The sequence below is a fragment of the Melanotaenia boesemani genome, chromosome 18 (assembly GCF_017639745.1).
Source record: "Melanotaenia boesemani isolate fMelBoe1 chromosome 18, fMelBoe1.pri, whole genome shotgun sequence".
In the NCBI taxonomy this organism is placed as follows: domain Eukaryota; kingdom Metazoa; phylum Chordata; class Actinopteri; order Atheriniformes; family Melanotaeniidae; genus Melanotaenia; species Melanotaenia boesemani.
Window position 1 is genome coordinate 28583230 of NC_055699.1, and position 26670 is coordinate 28609899.

The following is a 26670-nucleotide window of genomic DNA, read 5'->3' on the forward strand; positions in this document are numbered from 1 at the left end:
ATCCAGCAGGAATCTGCTGGTCGGGATTCGCCTCTGGCCTGATGGGCTCTTCTCGCCTCTGAACCTCAGTGCTGAATAAACATATCAGGGAGCCATGGAAATTAATAGGTTTATGCTTTAAATGCAAAGAGGACTACCTGGTGTAGGTGAGTGTTTGGCTTTGTGAGAACACAGTGCAGTAATCAATGCAATAAATGCACAGATAATAATTTTTTATGTATTAATACAAAGTTTGGGCCTTAGTTAAGAGAAAGAACTGCAAAATGGGATCAGTGGTAACTGAAATAAAAGAAATAAAGACTGTGCTGCAGTACAGCAGATTTATATTCATTCACTTCAATATTCCCTTCTCCTCCATTATTCATCCATATTTCACTTTGAATTCGGATCTTTGCTGCTGATGGATGGAGCAAAATTTCATTTCAGCTCAAAAGTTAACAACACAGGAATCCTTTTTATATTAGGTGGTTTTTCTAGATCGTGACAAAAATAGGCATTGTGTGCTCTGACATACCAAAGCGCTGCTCTGAATGTTTGTGCATCAGATTGTCAAAGCATTTTCTGTAGAAATGCTCTGTGTGAAGAAAAGACGTGTGACCTCTCACCCGATGGTAGCCGAGATGGGATCCACCCATGACCCTGAATAAGATAATAAGTGTAAGGAAAATGAATGAGATCAAAGATAAAAGAATCATGTTAAAATTGACACATTTCTTACAAAACATGTGTCTTGTTGAGTATAATCTAAATCAGGCATGTCAAACTGGTCCAGCAAAGGGCCGTGTGGCTGCAGGTTTTTGTTCCAGCCAGCCAAGAGCACACAGTTTGACCAATCAGCTGTCTGAAGACTGAGATCAGTTGATTGAATCAGTCAAATCTGGTGTGCTGCTGCTTGGTTGGAACAAAAACCTGCAGCCACACGGCCCTTTGCTGGACCAGTTTGACATATGTGATCTAAATGGATCTCATGTCACCACCTTCCCTTGTCAATCTAGAGATGTGGGGGAAAAAAAGTGTTTTGGGATCACCATAATACAAACAGCCTGTATCCATGAATTCTGATGTTTGTCCAGGGAAGTGCACAGCCACTGAGATGATGCAGGTTGCTTTGGATCAACCATCTCAACCACATGTCAGGATTTTAAACATTTAAACAAACTGTGATTTGTTTTTTTTTATTCTCACTGAGGAGACAATACAAATTAAATTGACAAAGGGACATTTTTTTCACATCAAAGCTAGCACATAAAATAAAGCTAAACTTAACATATCGTAACACTGAAGTCCACGTGTTCAACAAATGTCTTCATCTTCCATTTCAGCCTTCAGACCAAGCATGCACAACTCATTATGTATCACCAACAAGATGTAAAATTATGCACATGGCCAACACAGCTGGAAAAAAAGCAAAATCTGACCTTTTTTTTAACCTATTGGTTAACATTAATAGTCTAATTTAACACATACTTGAGTTTGATTAATTTCCTCGAGAGGGCTAAAGTGCCTGTTCACAATGAGGTTCCATGGCCAGAGTGAGTGGCAGCTATGTACACAGCACATACAGTTATTCTAAGTGTTTCAAATAAAACAGACATATATCTAGGATCATATATATTACACAAATATAGATTCTTCTTTTTTCTTGTTGACTTTTGAGCAATGAACACATGAACTAGAACAGCAACACCTTCAGAAAGTCATTCAGAGTCCCGCCGTCACACTGTACCTCAGATGGCGTTGAGTAGACGTCTGTACAAAAGGTAATCCGGCTGCTGTAGGTGTGACTGGTGGTTGCAGTGGCTAATAACAATGTGCTGGATGCAGAAGCAGTGGTGGAGAGGAGGTGAGGAGCCAACTGCCGTTCGCATCGTGGGGAGGGAGGATGGGGTGAGTGGGTTGCGAGGGAGTAAAACAGGCAATTTTTCTCTTTTTTTCTTGTTTGCTTTGAGAGCAAACAGATGGAGCAGAGCTGGCTGCAAACCATATCAGTTCCTCAAATTATAACAAAGCATCCCACACCAAACCGCACGCCAGAAGCAGGACGGCCAGTCCATAGCTGGACGATATCCTTGTACCTGCAAAGAGAAGAAACAGAGAATTAAAATGTCTGCCCATCTGACATGAAATGACTTTCCATTCATAAAGGCGTTTTCAGCAGCATGAAGGGCTGTACATGATAAAAAAAAAAAAACACCCCTTGACACACAACACATTTATAAACACACACAGAAATAAACACACACACACTGCATGCCCACTGTCATCTATAACAGAATATAATTACAAAATATAAATAGAAATAAACATCTGGCTTAGCACTTAAACCAGGTGAGGAAATTCTTTCTTTGGAAGAGTCACTCCATGGACACAGAGGGTACCAGTCTGCCCCCCCCAATCACTCACACAGTGGTGATCACCGGAGCAATCAACAGCAAGAAACAAATAAAATAAAACCAGTGAATAAGTAAATGTTAAAAAATAAATGTCATTGAATATTTGAAAATAAATAAATAAATACGTAAATAAAGACAAATGCATAAATACATAAATACACTGTAAAGAGTTTCTAAAGTTGTAACATCTACATCAAAGCACATCCCCTGATAAAGTGGCCCAAAAAAATAATAAAAAAATAAATGAATAAACAAGCTGGCTTGGATGTATAATCCCCAATTTCCACCAGGTTCGCCACAGTTTCCTTCCGACATCCGTGGAGCGTCAGTCCAAACTGGGAGCATGCCACCTGCGAGTGTAGTCTGCCTAGCTGGATCCATGAGACCATTAAAGTCACCGGTTAAAGACGTAATGTTTGTTGGTTCAGCAGCACAAATCTGCATTTTATTTTATTTTGACAATTACTGGAAGTTTTTACACTGCTCCTGTGTCTGATTTCCTGTCTGACCTGCAGAATTTGATGCATTCTGGAAGCATGTTCCATCAAAAATAGACTTGCACAGATGTTTAGCGGAGAGCTGTGACAAGACACTTCTGAAGAGCCCAGTGGAAACCAAACCATTGACCAAAATGGCTGCAGAGGCCACGTCGTAGTCGTAACACGGTGTAGATATCTGAATCCGCTAGCAAACTTTAGCCCTTTTCCTCATGACACTGATGAAATACAATCAATTACTGTAAAATCATTTGATTGTTTTATGTTTGAAATAAAGAATATCATAATATTTCTATTTCATTTCAGGATCTTTCCACAGTCTGTTTCTCTCCAGGCATCCAGCTGGACTCAGCTCAGCACTTCTGTTATTTGGGTTTGATGTTGTCATTCAGTTTTCTTAACTCATACGGCATCTGATCTGAGGAGCCAAAAAAAAAAAAAACCCAAAACAAAACTTTAAGATTTGCTTTTCCAGTCGTCTTCAAGACAAAAAAAACAAGACGTTTAAGTCTCAACCAAGAGTCCTCACTTACATGCATTGTTGCAACGTTGGAATAAAAAGTGACCGCGCAGCAACTAAATTAAATGTCTAAAATAACAGCATGGATACGAGGCCCCGACGCCCAGGCAGCTAATGGGTTCAATCCAGCTGAGTGAAATAACTGACATGAAAGAGACAGTTACTCAAAACATCTCAGACAAAAAATGTCAACAAAAAGCCAAAATCAGTCAGAAATAAGCAGAAAGTAACAAGCATTAACACAATAAGAGTAAATTAAACACAAGCAAAATATTCTGCAGGAAAGAAAACACACACACACACACACAAAGTCACAAGAGCGACACAAGCAGACCAGGGATAAAAATAAGTGTTACAAGACCTCAAGAATTGATGCAGAATGTCCCTCTTTTAAAGAGAACCATGTTTGAACTGTTCTGAGCGGGTTTTACACGGGCAGATGCTGCCGACAGCTCTGGCTGTTTGCTAAGCATCTGACACGACTAACAAGTATACAAACCAGAACACAGCACCCCCAGCTCAGCTGGATTTGCCTGTTTCTTGGAGATATTGAACCTGAACAAATGTGAGGAGAGAAACAGATGTCAGCTATAAAGTCCTGTGCAGCAGATGTCCGTGGATAAAGGATAACTTTCTCCCTGTCAGAGGACAAAAACGCTAACCGGGAAAATAAAGTGAGATACAACAGGAGCAAAATAAATAAATAAATAAATTAAAAAAGCTATTACAATTTTAATGCAATTCTAAGAACCAAGGCAAGACTCACATTGTTCCTTGTGCTTCAGCTCTGGATTGACAGGGCTGTTGGGTAGTGGGGGATAAAAAGGGTGGTGGTGGTGGGGGTGGAACGTACAGAGCTGCAAGGCTTTGACCTTTTATTCTCACCACTACAACTCATTTGGCTTGAGGTGATCTAGAGAAGAGGAATGCCAGCGAGGAACAGCAGTCGCTCAGGGGAAAGCCTCCTTCACACTGAGAATAATTAATCAGCCTCCGGCCAGAAATCAGTGGACAGAAGCAGAGAGAAGCAACAACATACACTAATTCAGCAATAGCAAGCTTTTTACAATCATCTACTCTAGCAGTGAAGGACCCTTTTAATTATACACACACATTTCCAATGAAATAGCAAAAATCCATTATCTCATAGGGGATTTTTTCCTTTAACTGTTTTCCTAGGAAATCTGACATCAGACAAGTTTTCCAGGGAACACAGCGACCACCAAGCCAATATTCATACCTTTATTAAACACAACCTCTCTCTGACACACCATGTGACAGATGCTGGACTAGCTCCTAACTATATTTCATCAATCCTAAATACAGCCATCAGAAACATTTACTGGCACATCAGTTATGTCTGAAAGACACAAAGCTTTCACTTAAGGTCATTTTGGTTTGTATTCACGTCTGTAAAAGGCCATAAAAAGCCAAAGTGACACAAGGGTTCAGTTCAAGACGAAAACACATTACATGAACCACCGCTATCCTACACTGATCAACCTGTTAAAGACTGGAGATTCATTCTGTCTCAGAAAAGCATAAAAAGAATTCTATTGCTCTTTTCTAGATCAATATCAGACTATTGAATGAACTGTTTATTTTGAACATATTGAAAAGAAAGCAAAAGCAAAATCTGTATCAGTTATACGAAAAAGAAGTCATCTCAATTCAACATGTTTAGGAAAAACATCTATCTATCTATCTATCTATCTATCTATCTATCTATCTATCTATCTATCTATCTATCTATCTAAAGACTTCATTTAATTGTAGAAAAATGCTCTCATTGAATTGTGTATATTGATACACATCTGAATGAGAGCATTTTTCTACAATTAAATAAAGGTAAAACTGAGATTATTCTGTCTGGTAGCAAAGAGAAGAGGGTCAGCATTGATAAACACCTGGAGACTCGGACTCTTAAAATCATCGACCAGGTTTGGGGAGTGTTGATAGTCTCAGATCTTTCTTTCTGTCACTAACTCAGGAACATCAACAGACCAGGACAAACTCATCCATGCGTTTGTTTCCTGACCACTACCGTAAAGACTGTAAAAGTTGCGCCAGTTAAAATGAAAGCACCCGGTCAGATTTTATATTTTAACTCTGGGTCCATGTGGGACAGGTTCTGTGTCCGGATCCGGACCGCGGCCCGCTTGTTAGTGGCCTCTGCTGTAGAGGGGGTTATGAGCCATGAATTCTCAGCAATTGACCGAAAGGCAGTGATTTGGCACAGAAAACAGTTAAACATTTTAAATGTCATGAAGACCGTTTCATTTAAATAATGAACATTAAATAAAGTTTAGATCTCAGCTCACAGATTAACATTAATAAAACCTATTTAAGCCATAATATGAGTTAGAAAAGACTACGTTGATGGTGGATCCTGCTTGTTTAGCTGTGCATGTTCCCGCAAATGGACATGAAGTTCTCGTGTAACACCAGAGAAGATGAAATACTCTGGCTGTTTCTCGCTGGAATGCAACTCTTTACAGCTACACCTTCTTGTGAAAAAAAGAAAAAAAAAATAGCCAAATTTCTTTTTCTGATTTTTACGGCACATGCAATTCGTTTTTCTTTTGCATTAGCACCCAATACTTTTGTATTGCAAAAAAAAAAAAGGATGGGCCAAGAGTGCGCACAGCATATTAAAGCCATTTTGATCAGTTTCTTTAGGTGTTTCTGGTCTGCATCTGACCCTCTCAGCATCAAGTCAACATAACACGAACGCCTGACAATGACTTTAAATCCACATTAACAGAAGTGTGTTGCTGTAACGTGGTCCTTTAACGGATTAATTACAAGTGCAGACAAAGAGGTTTGCTGTAATCAGAAATGGTATCAAGCATCTTGCTGCTTTACTGTGTTGGCTGCTTGTGTTGGGTCTGTAAAGTGAGATTAATATGATTTATTGGTAAATAATTAATATGATTTATTGGTAATTTAACCAATTTAACTGCCATTCATTTTCATGACTGAAGAGGTTAGGCTAATTCTGCCAAAAACACATGGTGCTGGCTTCTCTTGAGGATCTTCTGGCTCAAAAAGGATAATTTAATAAAGTATTGTGAGGGAACGCAAAAGTATTGTGTGCTGACGCAAATAGAAAAAATTCCGATGTTCTGGGGGATCCGTAGATTGTCAGCTGGTTAGTGTGTTTTTAGACGTGTTGTCTCTGCTGGTGGAAATGTGCTCACCTGTGTGTGCGTGCAGGTCTCTGTGTGACCAAACTCCCCCTTGCACACAGAGACCAGCTACAGCACATAAATAACATCAGACGGTTTTGTTTTTCTAATCAAAACACAAATGAACCGGTTTTAGAGGAAAAGGAACCTTTATTGACTTCTGTTGTGACTTGGCACTCTACAGAAAACCAGGTCAAAATAAACGAACTTTACCTTCTGGTGGGGGTGATGGGTCTCGATGGGGGTGCGGAGTGCCTCTCAGTGTAATGGTCGGGGAAAGCACGGCATTTTACAGCTTTTTTAAAGTTTAGAGAGTGAAGAAAATGTTACCGATGATCCTGATAAGAAAGATGCTCCTACTTCTTTGAACACAGTCTGAATCAATAGATGTTAGCTTCAGCCTCAGACTGACTCTCCATCCATTCTTCTGTGTTGTGTTGTTATGACAGCAAGAGAAGAAAAGCCTTTATCGCAGAGTCCTGCAATTTGCAGATTACCCAGAGTGTAGGGCAGAGACATCCTTAGTTTTCTGATTACACCGGCATGATTAGATCATGTAAAGTGCACAGCACAGTAACAAAAAAAAAAACTAGGTCATCTGGAACGCTGCTGTCAGCTTCACTGAGAAGGTTAGAACTCCCTCCCAGTTTGTCTTTGACATTGATAGACCATGTAAAACCAGAACTGATGGTTAAAATGTAATATTATCTGTCATTTACAAATTACTCAAAACATATTTTGCTCATTGGTGGAAAATTCTGCAGCTTACCACTAAAAAGGAGGGCAAGTGCCACCGGGGGTACACGTACCGCTGGAACTATGACTTTGAGTCATTATTCTTCAGACTTTAATGCAAGAAAATATTTTCTCTTTCTTCTGATTTTTCCTTCATTTCCGGACCCTTTTATGATTTCTTACTTTTCTACAATGGCAATGAATGGAACCATCTCAGGAGTTAAAGTGCAGAGGTAGAGTAAGAAAACTATAAATAATCAGCCCAAAATTACAAGATACTGTCAAACAGGAAGAGTTTTATGTGTTAGCTTCAAAACCGTGCCTTAAACTGATTCAGCAAGGTTTTGGATGGTGGTTGTTTAGTTCATGGTAGCGTGTAGTCCACGATCATGTACTGTTTTCTTACCCCATCTATGTATTTTTGAACCGTGTTTAATGATTACTTGCCACCATTAGAAGGTAGAAAGGCTGGAGAAAAGACATTAATCCCCAAACTACAGCAGATGTAAATATGTAGGAAAACATATGGAACTAGAAATCTCCTACTTGAAGGTCAGGTCACCCTTCAAGCCCTCCTTTATATAATATTGTTGTCTGAGTCAAAACTGGCAATTGTTAGCATCTTCACATTGTTAGTTATCAGTATCACAAGCAGCAGGAAGTCAGTTCAGTGATGCAGATTTCTCTTGTCCTGCTGTCTCAGAGATGGTTAAATCAAGTCCACTCAGCCTTTGTTAATGTGTTAAAGTGTGTAAAATGATTTTTTCTGAAATCCACGACAGCGTTCATTAACTGGTCACTAATACTTCAGTTGTAAATAGACATGACTCAACGTTCACTCATTTGAGAAAATGACCAAGATGAGCAAAAAGTACCAGTCTGTGGACTGATGGCAGGTTTAAAACTTGTGGAAAGATTTGACTTTAAAAGTGACGTGGCTGAATCACATAGAAGTCATTTTTGGACAAAGAAATAAGTGCTGAATTTTCAGACTTTATGCACTCTGTCTGAAAGGTGTCAATTTGTCCAAAGGAGTGCTGCACAAATGTGTCTTTTCTGTGCCCTGCTGCAGAGGAACATATTGCTTTGCTTTACAATTCAAACACAAACTGGCACATTTTTTGCTTTTCAAAAACACAGAGATGGTTGCAAATGCCAGTGAGATGTCTGAGCCTGCATACTGACAGTTTCAAAGACTGAACAAACTTCACAGTTTTATGGGAGTCTGAAAAACACGAGGCGGCTGGAGATCAGGATGAAGAGCAGTGGAAGGTTGGTGGGCTGACCTTCAGCTTACTCAAGATAGTCGTGTGTGCATGACGAAGGAGTAGCGTGCAAAGGTGCTGTAAGATAGATGTGGTTGGTCTGTAAAAGCACTCAGCAAGTGGGAGAGGACACATTTCTGCAGTAATCTGATGTCGTAGTTGCGGCTGTTACACACCTGCAGTAATAATTTTCTAAATCTCCTGCCATGTGGACAACGCGTGATCTGTTTCTTTTCAAGAGCAAGAAAATATTAACCCAGAGAATTACAGTTCTTTTTGATTTCATCTGCTTTTTCTCCCGACCCTCACTGATGTAGAAGGCAAAGGTCTGACTGCAAGATGCTGGCTGAGTACACTACAAAAAAATCAGCTATGCTAATGCAAAATACAAATATATAAATGACACTTAAAAAGATTCAGACTATAATCAAGCCAGAGCAGTGAGGTAATTACACTCTGTGTCATGATCTGTAGATTCTGGTTTGTCTGGACGGTTTGAGTTCGGTCCTTTCTCGTTTATTTTGTAATTATTACTTTTATGTGTTCTGTTTTGCTTCCTGTGCGTCAGCTCACCTGCTTGTAATTAGTCCTCCTGTGTTTCCTTTTCAGTTTTCCACAGTGTTGTTTCCTAAGTCGTCTGTTCTGTCATTGAAACCTTGTTCCTGCCTCTCTTTAGGTCAACATTATCTCCTAACCATGACACTGGGTAATATTTCCTGAAACACTGAAAAATTTCTTGGCTCTTAAGAAGTGAGAAACATTGTAAAACACTTGGTGAAACATTTAGTCCTTAAGGAAAAAAAAAAACAAAACAAAACAAAAAAAACTCAAAACTGTCAATGCTTCTCGTTGTTTTTTCTTTCGCACTTTAAGATAAAAATATCAAAACTAAACAACATAATTCAACTGAAGTCAATCGGTTTGCAATAATAAAGTAAAAAGCTACAATAAATTCTTTACTTTTTAGTAACTGTTTTTGATCCCTTAATATTTTGCAGTTGCATTGTGATTTTCCTGCTGGGGAACGAACTTGTATAATAAAAGGTCTTATAAACAGTTAAAAAATTACAAAAAAACTATCATTTATAAAATCTTATTATGTACAATAATTTATATCGGCTTTTATTTTATTTTGTAAATCAATAAATGATTTAATTCAGTAAAATCATGTTGCTCATGTTTTAAGATATTTTCTCTTAAAGTTTTGAAGCTTTTTTTTATACTTAATGGACTTGGAATAAGTCTTTCACCTCTTCAAATATATCTAAATAAATAACTTCTTTTTCTTATTTCAAGAAATCTTACCAAGTTCAGTGAGCTTTCTGTACTGGCAGGTTATTTTATTTGATTAAAACCTGAATTTGGTTGAATTTAGTGTTTGGTTTTTTGGTCTTTTAGTTTTTTACATGAAAATGTGTCATGTTTGCCGTGTGCAGCTCTGACAGACAACCAAGCAGCAGTGTGTGTCAGAAAGAAAAGCAAGCCCCACACCTTACCTGCTGTAAGCATCTGACTGAGGAAGTCTGTAACAAAATATCTCAGTACATTAAGCTTAAATTTCCCTCTCATTAAAATGGTATTAAAAAGCCAGAAGATGAATCTGCATGCCATCTGAACAGAGAGGCAAATCTGAAGCCACATATTGATTGTCCATCAATCATAGGATAGTTTACTCAACAGAGGAGGAGCTGTGCTTTGTTGGGAAATGGAAGAGACATCGGCAGGAAAAATTTCCTCCCAACACATCACAGAGCCCAAAATCAGGGGCCTGCAAAGCTATAAAGGTTTTCAGAAATGAGGACCACAAAAAGACGACGTTAAAATTTAGCTCCCTTGTAAACTATATAGCTTTAAATGTTATCTGTGCTGTGTGAAAATTAGCAAGGTAGAAATTTTTGCTTTACTGCAAATACCTTTAATGTAGCAGCAATAAAAGAAAAGTAAATAAAAAATCCTTTCAGAGTTTCAAACAAAAACATTTTATCTGCCACAGTCCAGTTATTGCTTTTCAAGTCTTTCCTGAAACTCCTCATGTCAACTAACCCCCACACGGTTCAAGCATGCACAGAAAGAACATCCACCACAGACATGACCACGGATAGAAAACTCTAAGTTAAGAAGTATACATGGCACTTTTTCTTTTATTGGATATTGGATTGAATAAAAGGTACTTACTGAACCCAACTACTAAGAGGAAAATTGGCTGGAAAACCACAAAATTGTAAAATCCTACCAAAGGTTCTTCACCTGTCTTTATGTCTGATTCATAACCCAACAGGCTGAAAGAACTGAGATAAAAAATCTGTTGGATTTGCAAATATGCCCAAATCTGAACTGCATATTTACTGATTTCTATCTGCTGGTTGATCAGCATCAGAACCTCAGCATGGAAGAAGCTTTGCTAAAAGTACACTGAACAGTGGACTTAATGGTTTTCTGGTTTTTCAGCAGCATTGCTCTACATTCTGACACATGGGCGGTGCCACCAGGTCATGATGACCTCCCTCTGGGTAAATTCCAAATAATTGGTCATTGAATGCTGCAACACTGTATTGAATCAATTCTTAAGTGTCAGCTTTGTCATCTTCTAGATCCCCTGAAAAGTCTGGCAAGCATCTCTAAACCGTGCTGCATTCTCTCTTGGATCATGTGATCAAGCCACACTTGAGCAGAACAGCTGGAGGATTGCAATTCATACATTATTGATTTGCTGTTGTGGTGGTTATTGTTATTTCATATTGGATTTTCAAAGGCATTTTTCACTTTGAGGGAAAACAAACAGTAAAAGAGGCTGCATGTTCTGCAGATGTGATTTCATCAGGTAAAGAAAATGTAGCTGCGGTTGAAAGGTTCTGTCAAACATTATCTGCAGTATCAGTAAAACACTGCATTCATACAACAAGGTCCTGCTTACATCTGATATTAGCATGTGTATCAGTGATCAGAGTACACTGGATCACACCTAGCAGAACAGTACGCCCCCACACCTTCCTCACTTCCCGCTCTGCATGTAAATAAATTTCAACATCCATCTACGTAGTCAGCAGCAGCAGCAGTTTCAATAACTCTGCAAAATCCTCATTTATTCAATGACTTGAACTATTTTATAAATTCTTACAAAAGAGATGCATTATTGGGATGTAACTTGCCTCTTAAGTGGCAGTTGAATGGACTCAATCCTCCTTCAACCCTAAATCAAGTTCATATAATAAATTAATGTTAATTAATGATGTTTAAGGTTTTGATACAGATTTCAAAGTGTTATGCTATGTAATATGAGACAAAAAGTGCCCACTTGCTCTCAGTCTCTTTACAATCCTTCATCTTTGGGAATGATGGAAACCTCCATGGTCACGTTCAGAGAGCCACAGAATGATCTGCAGAAAAATGTCATGGATGCTTGAATTTTAGAGCCAGTGGATCGACATAAGACATCAAAAAACTCCACAAAATGTGAACTACTTATGGATACCCATACAAGGATAAATTCCAACTGATTCTTTCTTCCTTGACAATTCAAGAGCTCATGTTTTAACATTGCACTATGTACCTTTCTATTGCTGTTTAATCACTTTACTACAATAACTGTTCTTCTTTTATTCTCTTACAATGAGCCATTTATATCCACTTGATGTGGGTCCACATACATGGCAGCTGCCATATTTGTGCCTCCCTTTTTACTACTGTGTCTCTTGGGCAGAAAACTAAATTTTTTGTGTGAAGTGAGAACCCTCTGAGCTTTAAACTGATTTGTTTGATGACTGGCAGAGCACAGTTTAGGATAAAAGGATAGAAGAAGACAGTACATATGTACATAATGTTGAAGTAATCATCTGCAGTGTAGTGATTGCTGCACCTGGGGCCACTAGATCCACTCACAGATGAAACCGTGTTTATGTCTGGAAGGATTTTGGACACTGACAACTACTGTCCATTCACATCTGTAAATGGCATTTTTACAGATGTGAACATAGCAATCATGTAATTGCTATGTTCACCTTTACCACTAGATGGCAGTAATTATTTACAGACAGTAACTTTAAATATGTTCCTGACCAATGTTCCCTTTCACCATTCTGAAGCGGAAAAACTGCGCTTCACATCTGTTTTTATTTTTCTTTTCTGATGCATCACTTGACAGCAGCATTTCCTTTTACGCACAGTCCAGTAACTGGATATCAACGCATTGGCCATTTTTAAAGTACACCATGGCTGATTCAGCAAAGAAACAGGGAAGGACATTATTGGAGGAAGAGTTGGAAAGAAAAAGGAAGCGACAGAGTAACAGAGACTGACTTTTGCTGGTTGCAGAGAGCTCAGTGGCGAGATGGGGTGTAAGACACGTGCTAGACTAACCTCACTGAGAAATCTGCCAAAGTGTACTAGTGCCTCTTTAAGAAGACCAAAAACAAATAAAATAAAATAAAAAAGATAAATTAATGAATTTCCATTTATTTATCTTTAGTGAGTTCAGCTGCTTATTTTTTGTGATTTCCTGTAGCAACCTTTGAGCACCAAGCTTGTTGTGAGCATCGATGAACTCTTTTCTCTGTGGTGTGTTTCACACCGTCAGCTTTATCGGACCCCGTTGACTTTTTTTTGTGTGGTCTTTTCATTTTGTTTTGGCGTGTTTATCATGTCATCGATGAGTGGAAGGGATCAGGCAGCAGGAAGCAAACAGCTACTCAACATGACACATATACAGTTTCTGCTCATTTGTCATCTTCAAAAGTTATATTTTCCTGAGAACACGTGGAGTAAAGACTCTAAAGACCAATATACAAACCTAAAAAACAAAAGTAAACACTGCTTTGTTTACATTTTTAATCTTTACCGACTTTCTTTTTCCTATATTGAATAATGTACAAACAACTTCCTGTCTTTTCCACTAGCCAGTCATGTCATCAGAAATAAAAAAATAAATAAAAAATGGTTTATATCTGAGCTGCTGCTCTCCGGGTTCTATATGATCTGTGACAAATCTACAAATATTTCCTAGAGATTAGACCGAGCATTCATCCTTCATGCACCACATGTCTGGAACAGACCTGAGATCTCATCCAACTCTCAGGTATTAGAGACTTTACTGAAGCAACACAACATTTTGTCACCCTGTAAAATTAGCTTATTTAATTAAAGCTCTCCAATATCTGCCATTCCCCCTCTCTTATATCAGGGGTTCTTAAATTTCTTGACCTTGGGGCCCAACTTTCTTTGTGTGCATGTGTTGCTCATGGTTAACATGTATAAGTGGTTACACCTATGCCCAAGCTTGGTTGGTTCCGACAACTAAAATAAAGTGATGAAGTGCTTTTAATGTCTTATCTTCAGTATTTTAAACCTTCCTTTTCTATGAATCAAGGTCCAAAGAAATGTTGTGTTTTCTGTAGATTTTAACGTGAAAACTTGATGGCAAAACTGGAAGTTTCATTTTTTCTTTCACACTGAAACACTGCAGGGATCAGTGATGCAAAACCATATCGCCATGCACACACAAGCTGTGAAACTGTTCCCATCAGTTTTACCTTCAACATGGTGAATGTAGGGGAATCTGGCAGTTCACATATAACTGGGAGGCACTGCAGGTCCTTTTCATCACACTAATGTATCTCATCACTTCTCCCACTTGCATCTCTTTAATACATCTTCACTCCTGGAAGCGAGGATGCGTGAGAGCGATGCCAAGAAGAACACAGCTGTGTTTCCTTTTGCTAAGCTCCTCCAGAAAGCACCTTCTCTACTTGCTTTTATCTCCTCAACATGCATTTCAAGTTGCATTGGAGTCCCCTGTTACAGAAAAGGGAAACGATTTCCAGGTCAGGAGAAAAGACAGGACTCCAGTAAGTAAAATTAACTAACAATCTGAAGTTGTTTTGTAGAAGTTGTTTATCACGTCCAAACTAACCTTGCCAACAATCATAACAAAGGTAAAGCAAGGACCTTGCTCCTGCTATTTTTAGAGAAGAACAAAGGAACATTTTTTAGTTCTTGTTTTTGTACTCAGCTGCATTTTAATTGCTGAGCACAGGCAAAACATGCAAAATAAGTCCTGCAACACATCTGAACGCCCACATGCAGAGTCACACACAAAAGGCCTTTTATCTGGACAGTAGCTGTATTTTGTCATTCATTCATCTGTGTGGCTGAGAGCTTCCTCCACCTACTTCCTGTCACCGTTTGTTTGACAAGGTCACAGAGTCTGCGAGACGTGAGAGGAATTCACAGCTCATTCTCGCAGCTGAAAAGGAGGTGCGCACAGAAAAAAAAGAAAGTGAATATATGGACATTTAACTTTCAAATGATGTCTCAAGGTTCAGAGCTGAGTGTGGAACGCTTTGAGCTGGCATTTTCTCCAGCATGTGCAGAGTGAATGATGCTTAGGCATAATGAGTGAGAGTATCTGTCTGCTTTAGAGGAGACATGTTCAGCTTCTCAGCAGGGAGAAAATAAACCCACACTGAATACTTTCCATTTGTCCTCCTTAACCCAACACAGCACTCCACATTTTGTCAAAATGTTTTTGGCTTGGTGAAACGGTGATGCGGATATCGATTACAGGGCAGCAAAGCAGTCGGGTCCACCAAGGCACCTCCACAGGGAGCCCAGACTGGCTTAGTGCCATTTCTATCTAATGATGCCGATCCTTAGCTGGCTGCTGGCAGACTGGTTTGCTGACTGTCTCTTTGCATTGCTTGCTTACATGTTTCAAAAAAGCCACGACTGGATTTTACACCGACTGCTTATAAAGTGGATTATGTTACAAGGCATCTGGACTGTTCAGCTGTGAATGAGGCTAAATTTGATACCAGAGTTTGATGAGTCAAGCTTGTTACATACTCTGTGTGAAGGGATAACTTTGTTCTTGTCTTCAAGGTTGCAATAACAAGAAAAAAAGTTTTGCTTTGGTCCAGTCAATTCATACTCCACAAGAAGCTTCGTCCACAACTGGGCGGGGTTGTGCACGCAGCAGTGTCCGTGTCTTTATTTATCATGTGTCATATTCATTTTCGTATTTTCTCATCACCTCGATTCGCAGTTAATTAAAGCTTGCATCATTAGAAATGCGAAGTGACAACTTTCCACGTTAACCACGGCCACGGTGAGAAAGTTCTGCTTGGCTGATGCTTCAGGAACAAACTGCAAGACGTTCCCAAACAACAAAAAGAACAAATGACATATTTTTTTTCTTGTGTCCCTGAGAACAAGAAAACAAGTTCTCGTAGAGAATGTAACAGGTTTAACTCAAAGGCCCCAAAACAAGCCTCTACCACACCAGGTTCGCATCAGCAGCCCACATCACTGCAACGTTTTCCAAACCATTCAGCCAAAACCACCAAAAGGGACAAAGAGCTGATCAGGACTTCATGTATCGAGGCTCATCAGCACCGCTTGTTGTGTATTATTATTTTGTTTCAAATATTTAGCAGCTTTTCAAATATATAAACTTCACTCTAATTTCCTGTTGTTCCTCCCATCGCTTGCCTTACAACGTAGAACTGAAACGGACTTTTGGGAAGTTCTGAATCTCTTGTTCATTACTTTTTTATACTTGTAAAAAGCAACAAAATAAGAAAACAAAAATTAGAAGTTGAACAGCAAATGAAAATAGCCTATGAAACATTAAAGCTTCATGTGGGTAAATCGCATAATGACAGTAGTTATATAGCACTTTTCCAGTCATGGTGACTACTCAAAGCGCTTTACACTACATGCAGCATTCACCCATTCACACCCCGATAGACACACTGGGAGGCAATCTGGGGTTCAATGTTCAATGTCTTGCCCAAGGGCACTTCAGCATGGAGGCAGGGGAAGCCTGGAAGCGATCTACCGACTTTCCAGTTGTTGGACAACTGTGCTTCCTCCTGACTACTGCTGTAGCATAGCTTCTGCTCATCTCTGCATACAGAACACTGGATGGGTTCTGCTGATGTTTAACAGTCTTTGGGTCACGCTACAGATTTCAGTGCTGAGTTAAGGGCTTTGACTTAGCCACTTCCAAATATTTAAATGTTCAGCTTCTTTTCTGGAGCTGTTTCTCAGTTAAATTCATAGCAGAGATTATCCCTTCCTTCCCAAACACCGAGCCCCACCACCAACTCTCTCTTGTAATGGCCTAATGTTTCCGTTCCTTTCCTCAGTGTAATAGAAAATTGTAATTTTAGTGTCATCTATGTGTATATGTGATTTATCCATATTGTTGCTTATTTCTTGTTATTATCTATTTTTTTTCTACTGTTCCTGTGTTTTCCTGTTTTTTTGTGTGTGTGTGTGTGTGTGTGCGTGTGTGTGTGTTCTCTGGTTCAGCCTGAGTTTTTGTTAATTTTTTATTCTGGTTTGACATTGTAGTGGTTTTCTTTTCTGCATTCTGCTCATTTCCTGTTACAGAATGGAATTACAGAGGCTCCAGAGCAGGGGTGGGAATCTTTAGATACACCACAATTCAATCTGATTACGATTCAGATGGACGTGATGGCTTCATAAAATGATTACTGATTCAGGGTTTTTTTTTCCAATTAAATATATCTTTTTTCTGTGGCACCACTTCACAACAACGTCATCTCAGGTCACTTTACAGGCAAATTAATTCAAGCCAGTGGAGGCATCTTTTTGTCCTCTGTGACTATTAACTACTTTCTGTGTGGAAAAGTGTCATGGTTTCTTATATTTGTTCTGACAAAGAAAGAAGATGAAAACTAGCTAATCTGTTGGTTAATGCAGGACAACGTCTGTTTTCGTCCCATAAGAGCAGAATATGGAGGTGCTTTAGAGCCTAGCAGTCTCTAGTTGGTCATATTTCATTCAGAACTTTTTTCTTTTAAATTATGTTTAGATTGTTTCTGACAAATGTGGCTGTTTAACTTACTAATCCATCAGATCATAACCAGTTATTAGCCTTAGTTAGTTACCTTCATATTATCTTGACTGCTTCAGGGCACTGTTAGGTTCAGTGACTCATATGCTCACATTTGGAAATGTAGAGCTGCCACCCGAGAGAAAATAAAGAAACTTATGACATTATAACCTGATAATTTATTGTTGAAAAAAACATGAAGTGTTTAATTGCATAAAAGGTGAAATGTGATGTTTCATTGCTGGAAATTAAAGTACGCAGAGCTTGTTGTTATGATCTAGAAATATCAGGGCACAAAACGTGGAGATGCCATGAAGCAGAAACATCGTAGGTCTTTTTGTCAAGGATTAATTATTTTAATCTGATTTATTGTAGTGACATTAGGTTGTGTGTTTTGTATGTGCATGTGTTGCTCATGGTTAACATCTATGACTAGTTACACCAAGGTCCTAGCTTGGGTCTAACAACTAAAATAAAACTGAAATATGTGAGATGAAAGTAACCAACACAAAGAGACAGCCCTGTCTGGTTCAGGTTAATGTTTTACGTTTTTAAAATAACACTGTCACAGTATGGTCATTTTTGTTTGGTATTACTTGGGTGGCAGCTCTGCGTTACTCACAAGGGTTGCTGTTTAGAAAAAAACACCTTACAGCATTTTTGGGCTATGCATGAGGAAGCAGCAACTCTGCAGCCGTGCACCTCAGGAACTGGAATCAACAAGATATGTGAGGCATTTGGAAGTTTGTGTCTATAGTTGAATCAGAACACTAGATGGCACTCTGTAGGGAGTGTCTTTTTCCATGTAATTAGAAAAAAGCGTCAGAAGCTTTATACGTTTCCATCTGCTTTTCACTATTTCAAGTTCATGACACACCTGCTCCTCATTTGCATTTCTTGTTCTCTATAAATGCTCCTTGATCTCTTTTGTCCATTAGCGGTTTGTTCTGTCTTAATTGAGCTTGTGTCTTTCTAGATTCTTTTTCCAGATTCTCGTGCATTGTGTTATGTCTTTCTCTTATTTACTTTTTTTTGTCATTTAATGCCAATGCACCACCTTTTGTTCAGTTAAATAAGATTTATTCATGATGTTCAGATGAAGCTTCATGAAACATTCAAAGCGTTTCTGAAAATTGGTTCAGAAAAAGATTCATTTCTCAAGAGTTTGTGTTCACATGAAACCACCTGCTAGTCAAAATGTACAAAAGACAGTAGACAATAAATAATGATGAAACAAATTTATTTAGTGTATTTTCTGTATATGTGTGCAAACTAATCATTTTATGTGTATAAACTGTATTGTAATAATGTCACATCTGGAAACTAGCATGGGTTTAAGCAGACAGAGGAGTGAGAATATGTTTGTGTAACTAGAACAATTATGTACAGTGCAGAAAAAAAAGACTGATTTTAAATAAGAAACAATAGTTTTTTCAACTGAGTTTGGGTAAATTTCTCTTTTGGAAACAACTTCTCCAGCCTTCAGAAACAACTTTTGGCATGGCACAGATGAGGCTTGCAGCAAGATCTGAACCACTTTCTGAGGCAGTGATGTGGTGCAGGTGGGCAGCAAGGCTTCGGACGTGAGAAAGACAACCTTCACCGTTACGTAGCATCACTAACCATCTGCCTCTCGCCTCGTCATCCTGTGTTTGGCTCCTCTTCTTCACATGCTGTTACAATCTGTTCTGTATCATATCTGTATATATTCGATTATATCTTGACCCTTATTTTGTAAAAAAAATGTTGCATCTGGGAGTTTATTCTTTCAAAATGTCATTGGTCCTGCAAATAACGATCTTGTCTTGTCTTACCCTGAAAGACGATTCTGTCATGGCCTAAAATCTCCATGTTTTATCTTCTCAAAAATTTGCCTGTATTTTGCAACATTTATTATTTATTTATTTTTTTAAAGTGTGATACAACAACTCCAAAAACCTTTATAAAGTTCTGTATTCAGCCTACCGAGTATTAAAGTTTAAAAAAAAAAAGCCTGTGAGGGTGAGTTCTTTGTCATTATTCTACTTCCCCATTTATTTCCGTTTTTCCCTCAATTTTCCTGACAATAATTAAATTTTCACTTAACATAGTCCATATGTCTCTGCATATTTTAAGAACGTGGCCTAATATGCTTGCTTACATTTATCTGGAGTTTTAGCCTTGTGAGAACTGAGTTTAGTCTATAAACAGATTTAAAAGTGAAAGCTTGTTCTCTGTTTGCTGTTTTTGTAACTGCACAGAGAGTCTAGAGGGGACATGTGCATCTAATGCAGAAATCTAAGAACATAATATCAAATTAATTTCTCATTTACAAGTAGGGGGAAAAAAAGAAGACAAAAGCAATTTTGCTGTAACCTAAATAGTTTACTGTGTGTTAATTGGAAAATGATGTCTGAACAGATTTGGTTCTCTGAGGGAGCTCAGCATGTTTCAGCTGTACGTCTGACTATTGTTACAATAAAGAAATAAACATTTTAAAGCACAAATGAATGAATGAATGAATGAATGAATAAATAAATAAATAAACAAATAAATAAATAAACAAACAGGACATCCTGGTTTGGGCTTTCAGCGTATCAGCTATGAGCAGCTGTCTGCTCATCATCTCTTTGTTTTGAAGACCTTCTCCGTGAGGTTTCAGTGGTGTTCAGGACTGATTTTTCCCCCAGATGTACACTCATGTCCAAAAGGCAAGAATAAAGTGTGTTAGGAGCGAATGTTAACAGACTCAAACAGACATTGCTCCAAGTAATGTGAATATAGTCATGAACAGAAATTGTGTTGCTGATCCACCTACTGGAATGATGACTCATTTCTGTTCCTTCTTTAGATGCAGTCAGGGCATAAAAATAAATAAATAAATAATATATATATATATGTATATATATATATATATATATATATATAAACATATGGTGCTTCTTCAAACAAGGTCAGTGTTTTCTTTTTGGTCTGGATGAGAGCTTATGCAATCAAGCTGAGTCCATATTTGTTTTTGTTCGTGCAGGAACCAGGCAGGCCCACGGGTGGAGACAAGTCTGGCTTAGGGACATTTTTCTTTTATTTCTCTTTATTTATTTATTTATTTTTCCCCCACATTCGGCTTGGGTCACCTCTGAGCTTCGAGAGAACAACACTGCCAGGAACAATGGAACCGACCTGTGATCTAACAACAGCTGACACACTCAACCCGTTCCACTGCTGAGGCCGCTCCACCAGCCACGATCACCCCCCCACCCCATTGTTTACACATGCAGCAATGCGGAAAAAGAAATATCTGCACTCTCCCAGGTTTAATTTCATCTCATTCCATTTACCTATTGTTGCTCATCAGCCTCAAACCTGGGCAGCGGCAGTAATAGAACTCTGTCGCCCTCAGCCGTAACAGCTCTCTGCAGCCATGTGGAGGTGGCTGAGGCTGCCTGATCAGTCACAGAGAGGCATTTATCTCTGTCAGACACACCGCACAGAGGACTCTCTGCAACACAGTTGTCAGCATAATTTGGCTGCCTCATAATCTCCAACTCTGCAGCCTTGGGGATTATTCAATTTTTACATCTATTCAGTGGCAAGTAATATCTCCCTGTGTTTGACTGCAGGGTGCAGACAGCTATCTGAGCCCAGAGCAGGACAAACTTCATCTAAACTGTCTGACCAGTGAGGAAATGACTGGCATTCATATTTGAGGAAGAACAACACAACTATTGGATAGTCAGAGAAATTAAGTGGTTGTGTTTTAAACAAGTTTAGATTTATCCTTTAAGTGAGAGTGAAAAATATTAGAGAAAATGCAGTAAAATGTGTCTGTTAGCTATGTGTTCAAACAGACACAACTTAAAGGTGTCTCTGGGTCTCATATGTATATATAAACTTTTATAAACTTGTTACATCCGAGCCTAATGTTTATGGGTCATGTACCCGATGGAAGGAAAGTGCACCACAGCATTTTTCATAACTTTACACTCAGGATGAAGTCACCCTCGCTACATCACAGAGGAAGATGGAGGCCTTTATCATTTCACTTCTGTTGCTGAAGTCATTCATTATTATAGCAACACATATTTTCAGTCTTCATGTAGAATTTTTTAAAAATCGAGGTTCATTTTTATGTTTAAATCTTATGAATCTGTTTAAACGGAGGATCAGAGAATCAGCTGCTTCAATAGGGGGAAAAAAACAAAAAACATTGATTGATTGGAGTAGAGGAGCTTGGGTTCAATTAAGGGACAATGGCTCTGAGAAACACCTCAGACATATGGAGCCATTCACCACCACGTCCCAACACAGACCAAAACTAACCTGATCACCTGAGGATCAATGACTTTGGTGCTTTTTGGTACTTTTTCATCAGTACTGATACACGTACTTTTTGTCTGTTAATTGTACATCGTGCAATAATTTCTTTATTGCAAGGGCAATTTAAAATATGGATCCAACTCATGAGGATAAATACTTAAAAGAAATAGAAATAAGATTATAACAGAATTACTAAATCAAATAAAAATAATAAACATTTTTAAAATGATAAAATATTTACATTACAATTATATACAAAATATAATAGTATTGTAATAAACATAAAAAAAAAAACATAATTATCAAGACCCCGAATTAAACCAGTAAAATACTAAAACCCAACATAATCATCATCATCAGGAACCCTATCATTATCATCATCATGACATGGAAAACGAGGAAGGGATACGTACACAGTGTGTTTGTAATTTTATTGCCTAAAACCCTCAGAAGTGGAAAAAAAAAATCACATAGTTTGTATCAGCACAGGTGGTATGTTGATAGTTAAGTACAGAATCTGATATTTTACTGGCAGATACGAGTATCGATACACCCACAACTGATGTGCATTAGAGCAGAAGCGTTTCTGCAGCCTCTTCCCCAAACAACTCTAACCATTCACTCTGCATCCAGTCTGGTTCCTGCAGCCATCTGCTGTTTTTTTTCTTGTTAAAAATAAACAAACTCTCGTATCATCATCAAAGTGAGCTAATGTTGAAGCAGCACTGCTCTGGTTCTGCCCCTTACTCTCTTTCTTTTCTGTCCTCTACCTAAAATGTCCTCCTTTCTTTCATAAATCAGCCATGGTCCTCATTGAAAACGGCCAAAACTGCATCAAATGCCAGTTTCTGGCATGTCAGGCAGTGCCATAAAGCAAAACCCAGCTGTAACGTGATGCCCCAGGCTGGAAAATAAAGTTAAGTACAGTTCTTTAGCCTCTGGATGCTGCAGAGCAACAACAGCTCCAGGAATGTACATAATGAAACGATGAATCAGTGTGCCATCAAAGTGAGTTTTTAGCTTGTAAATTTATGTAGTGTCGCTCTAATCCCACAGCTCAGAGCTTTATTTTAGTTTAACTCACTGTATTCTGGTGAATAATCATGAAATCCAGAAAACAAAAGATTTCTTTGGTAAATATTTCATGATTATGTAGAAGTAACAAAAAAATGTGGTCACTTCTTCTAACGCACATCCAGCAGTTTAAGAAGGAGTGATGGAAGACCTCTCCCACCAAGACCAAGGGTGCGAAAGCCAACCATCATTTTCTCCTCATGGAATATAAACTGAGGATAGCAGCAACTGATTTTATAGCATATCAACCCCCGGTTGTTAGGATGACCGTAAACGTAACGCTTCAGGTGTGTTGAAGCAGGGATGCATGGAAAACCTGCAGGCCAAGGCCGTACTGCAAATGTTGGTAGGCATCTGATATCAAGTAAATCCAGGGCAAGTATCGCTGATACCGATACAATACCAATACTTTTTGCTTGAAACTTCACAATCATTTAATGATTTTGCCTTTAATTTTTCATCATGAATATGATCATAATAAAACACAGTACTGAGAAAAATAAAACATTCATTATAAACAAACTGAAAGGCAGAAGAAAATTCAAATTTAAGCTTTTCTGTTTGTAAACAATATTAAAAAAACATCAACAATGTACCAAAAAAGTAAAATAACTGTTATCCACTTTTATCATAAAATAAATAAGTAAACAGTGCAAACAAAAGCAAAACCTGCTGTCGGTCGGTCTCTTTCACATTCTTTGGCTTTTTGCCCCGAAAACACTCTGCAAGGAAAATATCGATCTCATCACGCTGTTATCGATCAACACCTACACTGGCCTTGGTATCGCTGATACTGATATTTGGATGAGCCCAGATCAAGTAGTAGTACAGACCAGGCACACAGTGTGACAGAGAGACGGGGAGCCAGGTTTAAAAACTAAAATAATAAACCACATCTGGCTGCATTTAAACGATATTGTAGACTGAAAAGCTGAAAAGAGTATTTGTTACTTTATCTTAAATGTCACAATGTTCAAACTTTGGCCTTTTATTAATTTGATTTGCCATGGTTCTGTGCTCATTTAAACATTTTGTTTAAATGATAAACAATAAAAAATTATAAAAATAAGCTAAGGCTTTTACAAAAATAATTAGTTAAAATAAATGCTTACCAACACACAAACCGTTATAATGATAATGAATCAGCCCTTTTCATAGCTCTTTACATTAAATCCGTTATTCTTCTGTCCTCATTCATAGCTGGTGATAAACTACATGTGTAGTCACAGCTATCCTGGGACAGACTGACGGAAATGTGGCAGCTAATCACTGGAAAACACGAATGAGGTGGTAGGAGGGTATAAATTACGGTCATGGTGAAGTTACTTTGTTCCTTGCTGGTTGTTCAGATGAAACATCAATGAAAAGAGTTTAAAGAAACGTGTGATGAATGTATTCAGTTCCACTTATTATTTTGTCTGAAAAAAAATTTGGCTAGCAGGAAGACTAACTGGCTTTTAACTTTACGAATCTACTAACCACATCATTTTTGATGACCACAGCAGGTGACCAAGAAAGGAAATTTAGTTCCCTGGAAAAAAGCTCAAAGACCAACTTTCCATTTTTCTGGTAACCAGTTACAGCATTTCTTTCTTCTTCTTCTTCTTCTTCTTCTTCACATCTTGTGATACCATTTGAAACCAAGAAAAAGGGCGGAGCAATCTGCCTGCTAACAGGAAGTCTGGCCGACACATCCCGGAAGCAAGCAATGTTTTTTTTGGGGGGAAAAACAACCTTAACTTAACAACCATACCACAGCAGTCCAGCCAAATGGGTGTGTGCGTCGCTTTAGCCAAAGCAAGAATCTTTTAACTCTTATTTGCTGGTGATATGGTTGTTATTCCAAGACTGGTAATAGTGACTTAGGATGCATTAACACCTAACAGTCTGCTAGACTTGGTATGATTGAGAACTTCATTTTGTTCTACAAGCAAGTATATTTTGTGTTGTGTTTACCTTCTAATCCCTGCATTGAATCTACAGTTCCCTTTGTGTTGTAGTCCACCTCCTGCATTTGTATTAATGAACCAGGTTTTTAAAGCAAACAAACTAGGATATAAAATTGATAGCACACACCAAGGCTAAGCATACGTATTTGAAATGATTCTAGCTTCATCAAGAGCATCTTATTGTTTTTAATGCCTTACGCTGAATTTAATGACAGAGCAGAATCTTGGGAAAATCTGTGTTAGTTATGTAGCAGAAATCTCATGTCAGAGGCAAACAGCAAATCTCACAATTTACAAACATAATAACTCTGAGCTACTGTCTGAAGCATCCATGTGTGCAGCTTTTCATGCTTAAAACATTGGACAGTCCTGGTGAATGGCCGCTTACGCTGAGAATTGCAGCCTCCGCATGTTGCAGCAGCCTGAGGGAGAGCGATGACGACCAACCAGCGTACAGTCCTGCAGAGAATGTCATGACTCTCTAAGATTTTACTACAGCTTTGGCTGGAAGGCTGGGATGATTTCTCAAAGACACTACAGGACGCATCTGAAAATCTCAAACTATTCATGGGAAATTAACATTTACAACGAAGTCTTGGAAGCCATTACAACCAAAGAAGGTTAGAATTTACATATTTGATATTCTAAAATTACATGAATGACCTAATGAAATAAAACTTCTTTAATATCTTTAGTAATTAAAGATGTGTTCATCAGCTATAGGAAGTCAAACAAGCATATTTATGACTTGCTCCAACATGCAACTTGTGGATGACTGGCTGGTCTTTGGAGCCCCCATTTTCCGTCTCCTTCCCAAATCTGATCCAGTAATCTGATTTTTTACCTTTTTAAATAACCAAACAGACTGGGGAATCTTTAGGAAGTCCATTTGACACAGTTTTGACAGATGTAAAATAACATATTGTATAAGATGCTTAAAAAGATTTTGAGGGAAAAGATCCATGGAAATTATGCAAAGATGATAAATTTCACAAATAGATATGAAAGGGTAGAGCCAGATTAGTCAAAATCCTTCTGTTGTTACTGACGTATCAACTTATGCAACACTTTTGTGGACAAACGTCATTCTTTTAATTGTTCATTCACCACTCAGCATAATGTTTTCAGCCTGTCCCTCCCACTGATGTTTCCTAACTCTTCTATTTCGCCCTCACCCACAGAGGGTTAGGGTCAGGCATTAGAAGGCTACAGATATGTATTACAGTTAGACATTTATAAAAATGTATATGGTTATGACTTAGAAGTTTTAATATTGCTGCATTGTTATTCCCACCATGTCTTGCAGACACTACCCAACAGAGAGCAACAGCCTAGGGGTAGAAACAAACCCACGACTTAGTGGACAGATGTGTTTACATCTGCTTCATGTGAAACATTTTCTGGTAGATTTGGTTTTAGGTAACTCAGAAGTAGGATCCATTTTCCTCTGTGCTGTCCAATAACAAAAAACCTGAACTGTAGATTTTATTTTATGTATTTCACAGGGCTTTGAATGTCTTTAATCAGTGCTGCACAAACACTTTTACTTCATTATTATTATTGTAGATAAAATGTTTTTGCTATAACTGTACAGCTCCATTACAAACATCCATTGTTTAGATACTGAACTTTATAGAATAGAATAGAATAGAATAGAATAGAAATACTTTATTAATCCCTTTGGAGAGTCCTCAGGGAAATTTGGGAAATTTGAAACTTTATGCTGATTATTATTATTATTATTATTATTATTATTAATATTTTTGTTTCATTATAATACAATAGATCTTCCAGACTTCCCAGTCCTTTTTAACATGGGACATTTTGTTTTGCTTGTATTTATTTTTTCATTTATTTGTTTTATTTTATTTTATTTTTGTTTAGTTTGTTGCTAAACAT

At 38.1% G+C, this 26670-nt stretch overlaps 1 protein-coding gene across 1 annotated transcript in view; it reads right to left on the minus strand.

Moving 5' to 3' along the window:
• Window positions 1-1161: 1161 nt before the first annotated feature.
• vstm2a (V-set and transmembrane domain containing 2A) overlaps window positions 1162-26670 on the minus strand; it is a 98815-nt gene continuing 73306 nt past the window's right edge. Inside the window, exon 5 of the mRNA XM_041968795.1 lies at window positions 1162-2075. Within this exon, the coding sequence (XP_041824729.1) occupies window positions 1999-2075 (77 nt within the window). The 3' untranslated portion in view covers window positions 1162-1998. The remainder of the gene's footprint in view (window positions 2076-26670) is intronic.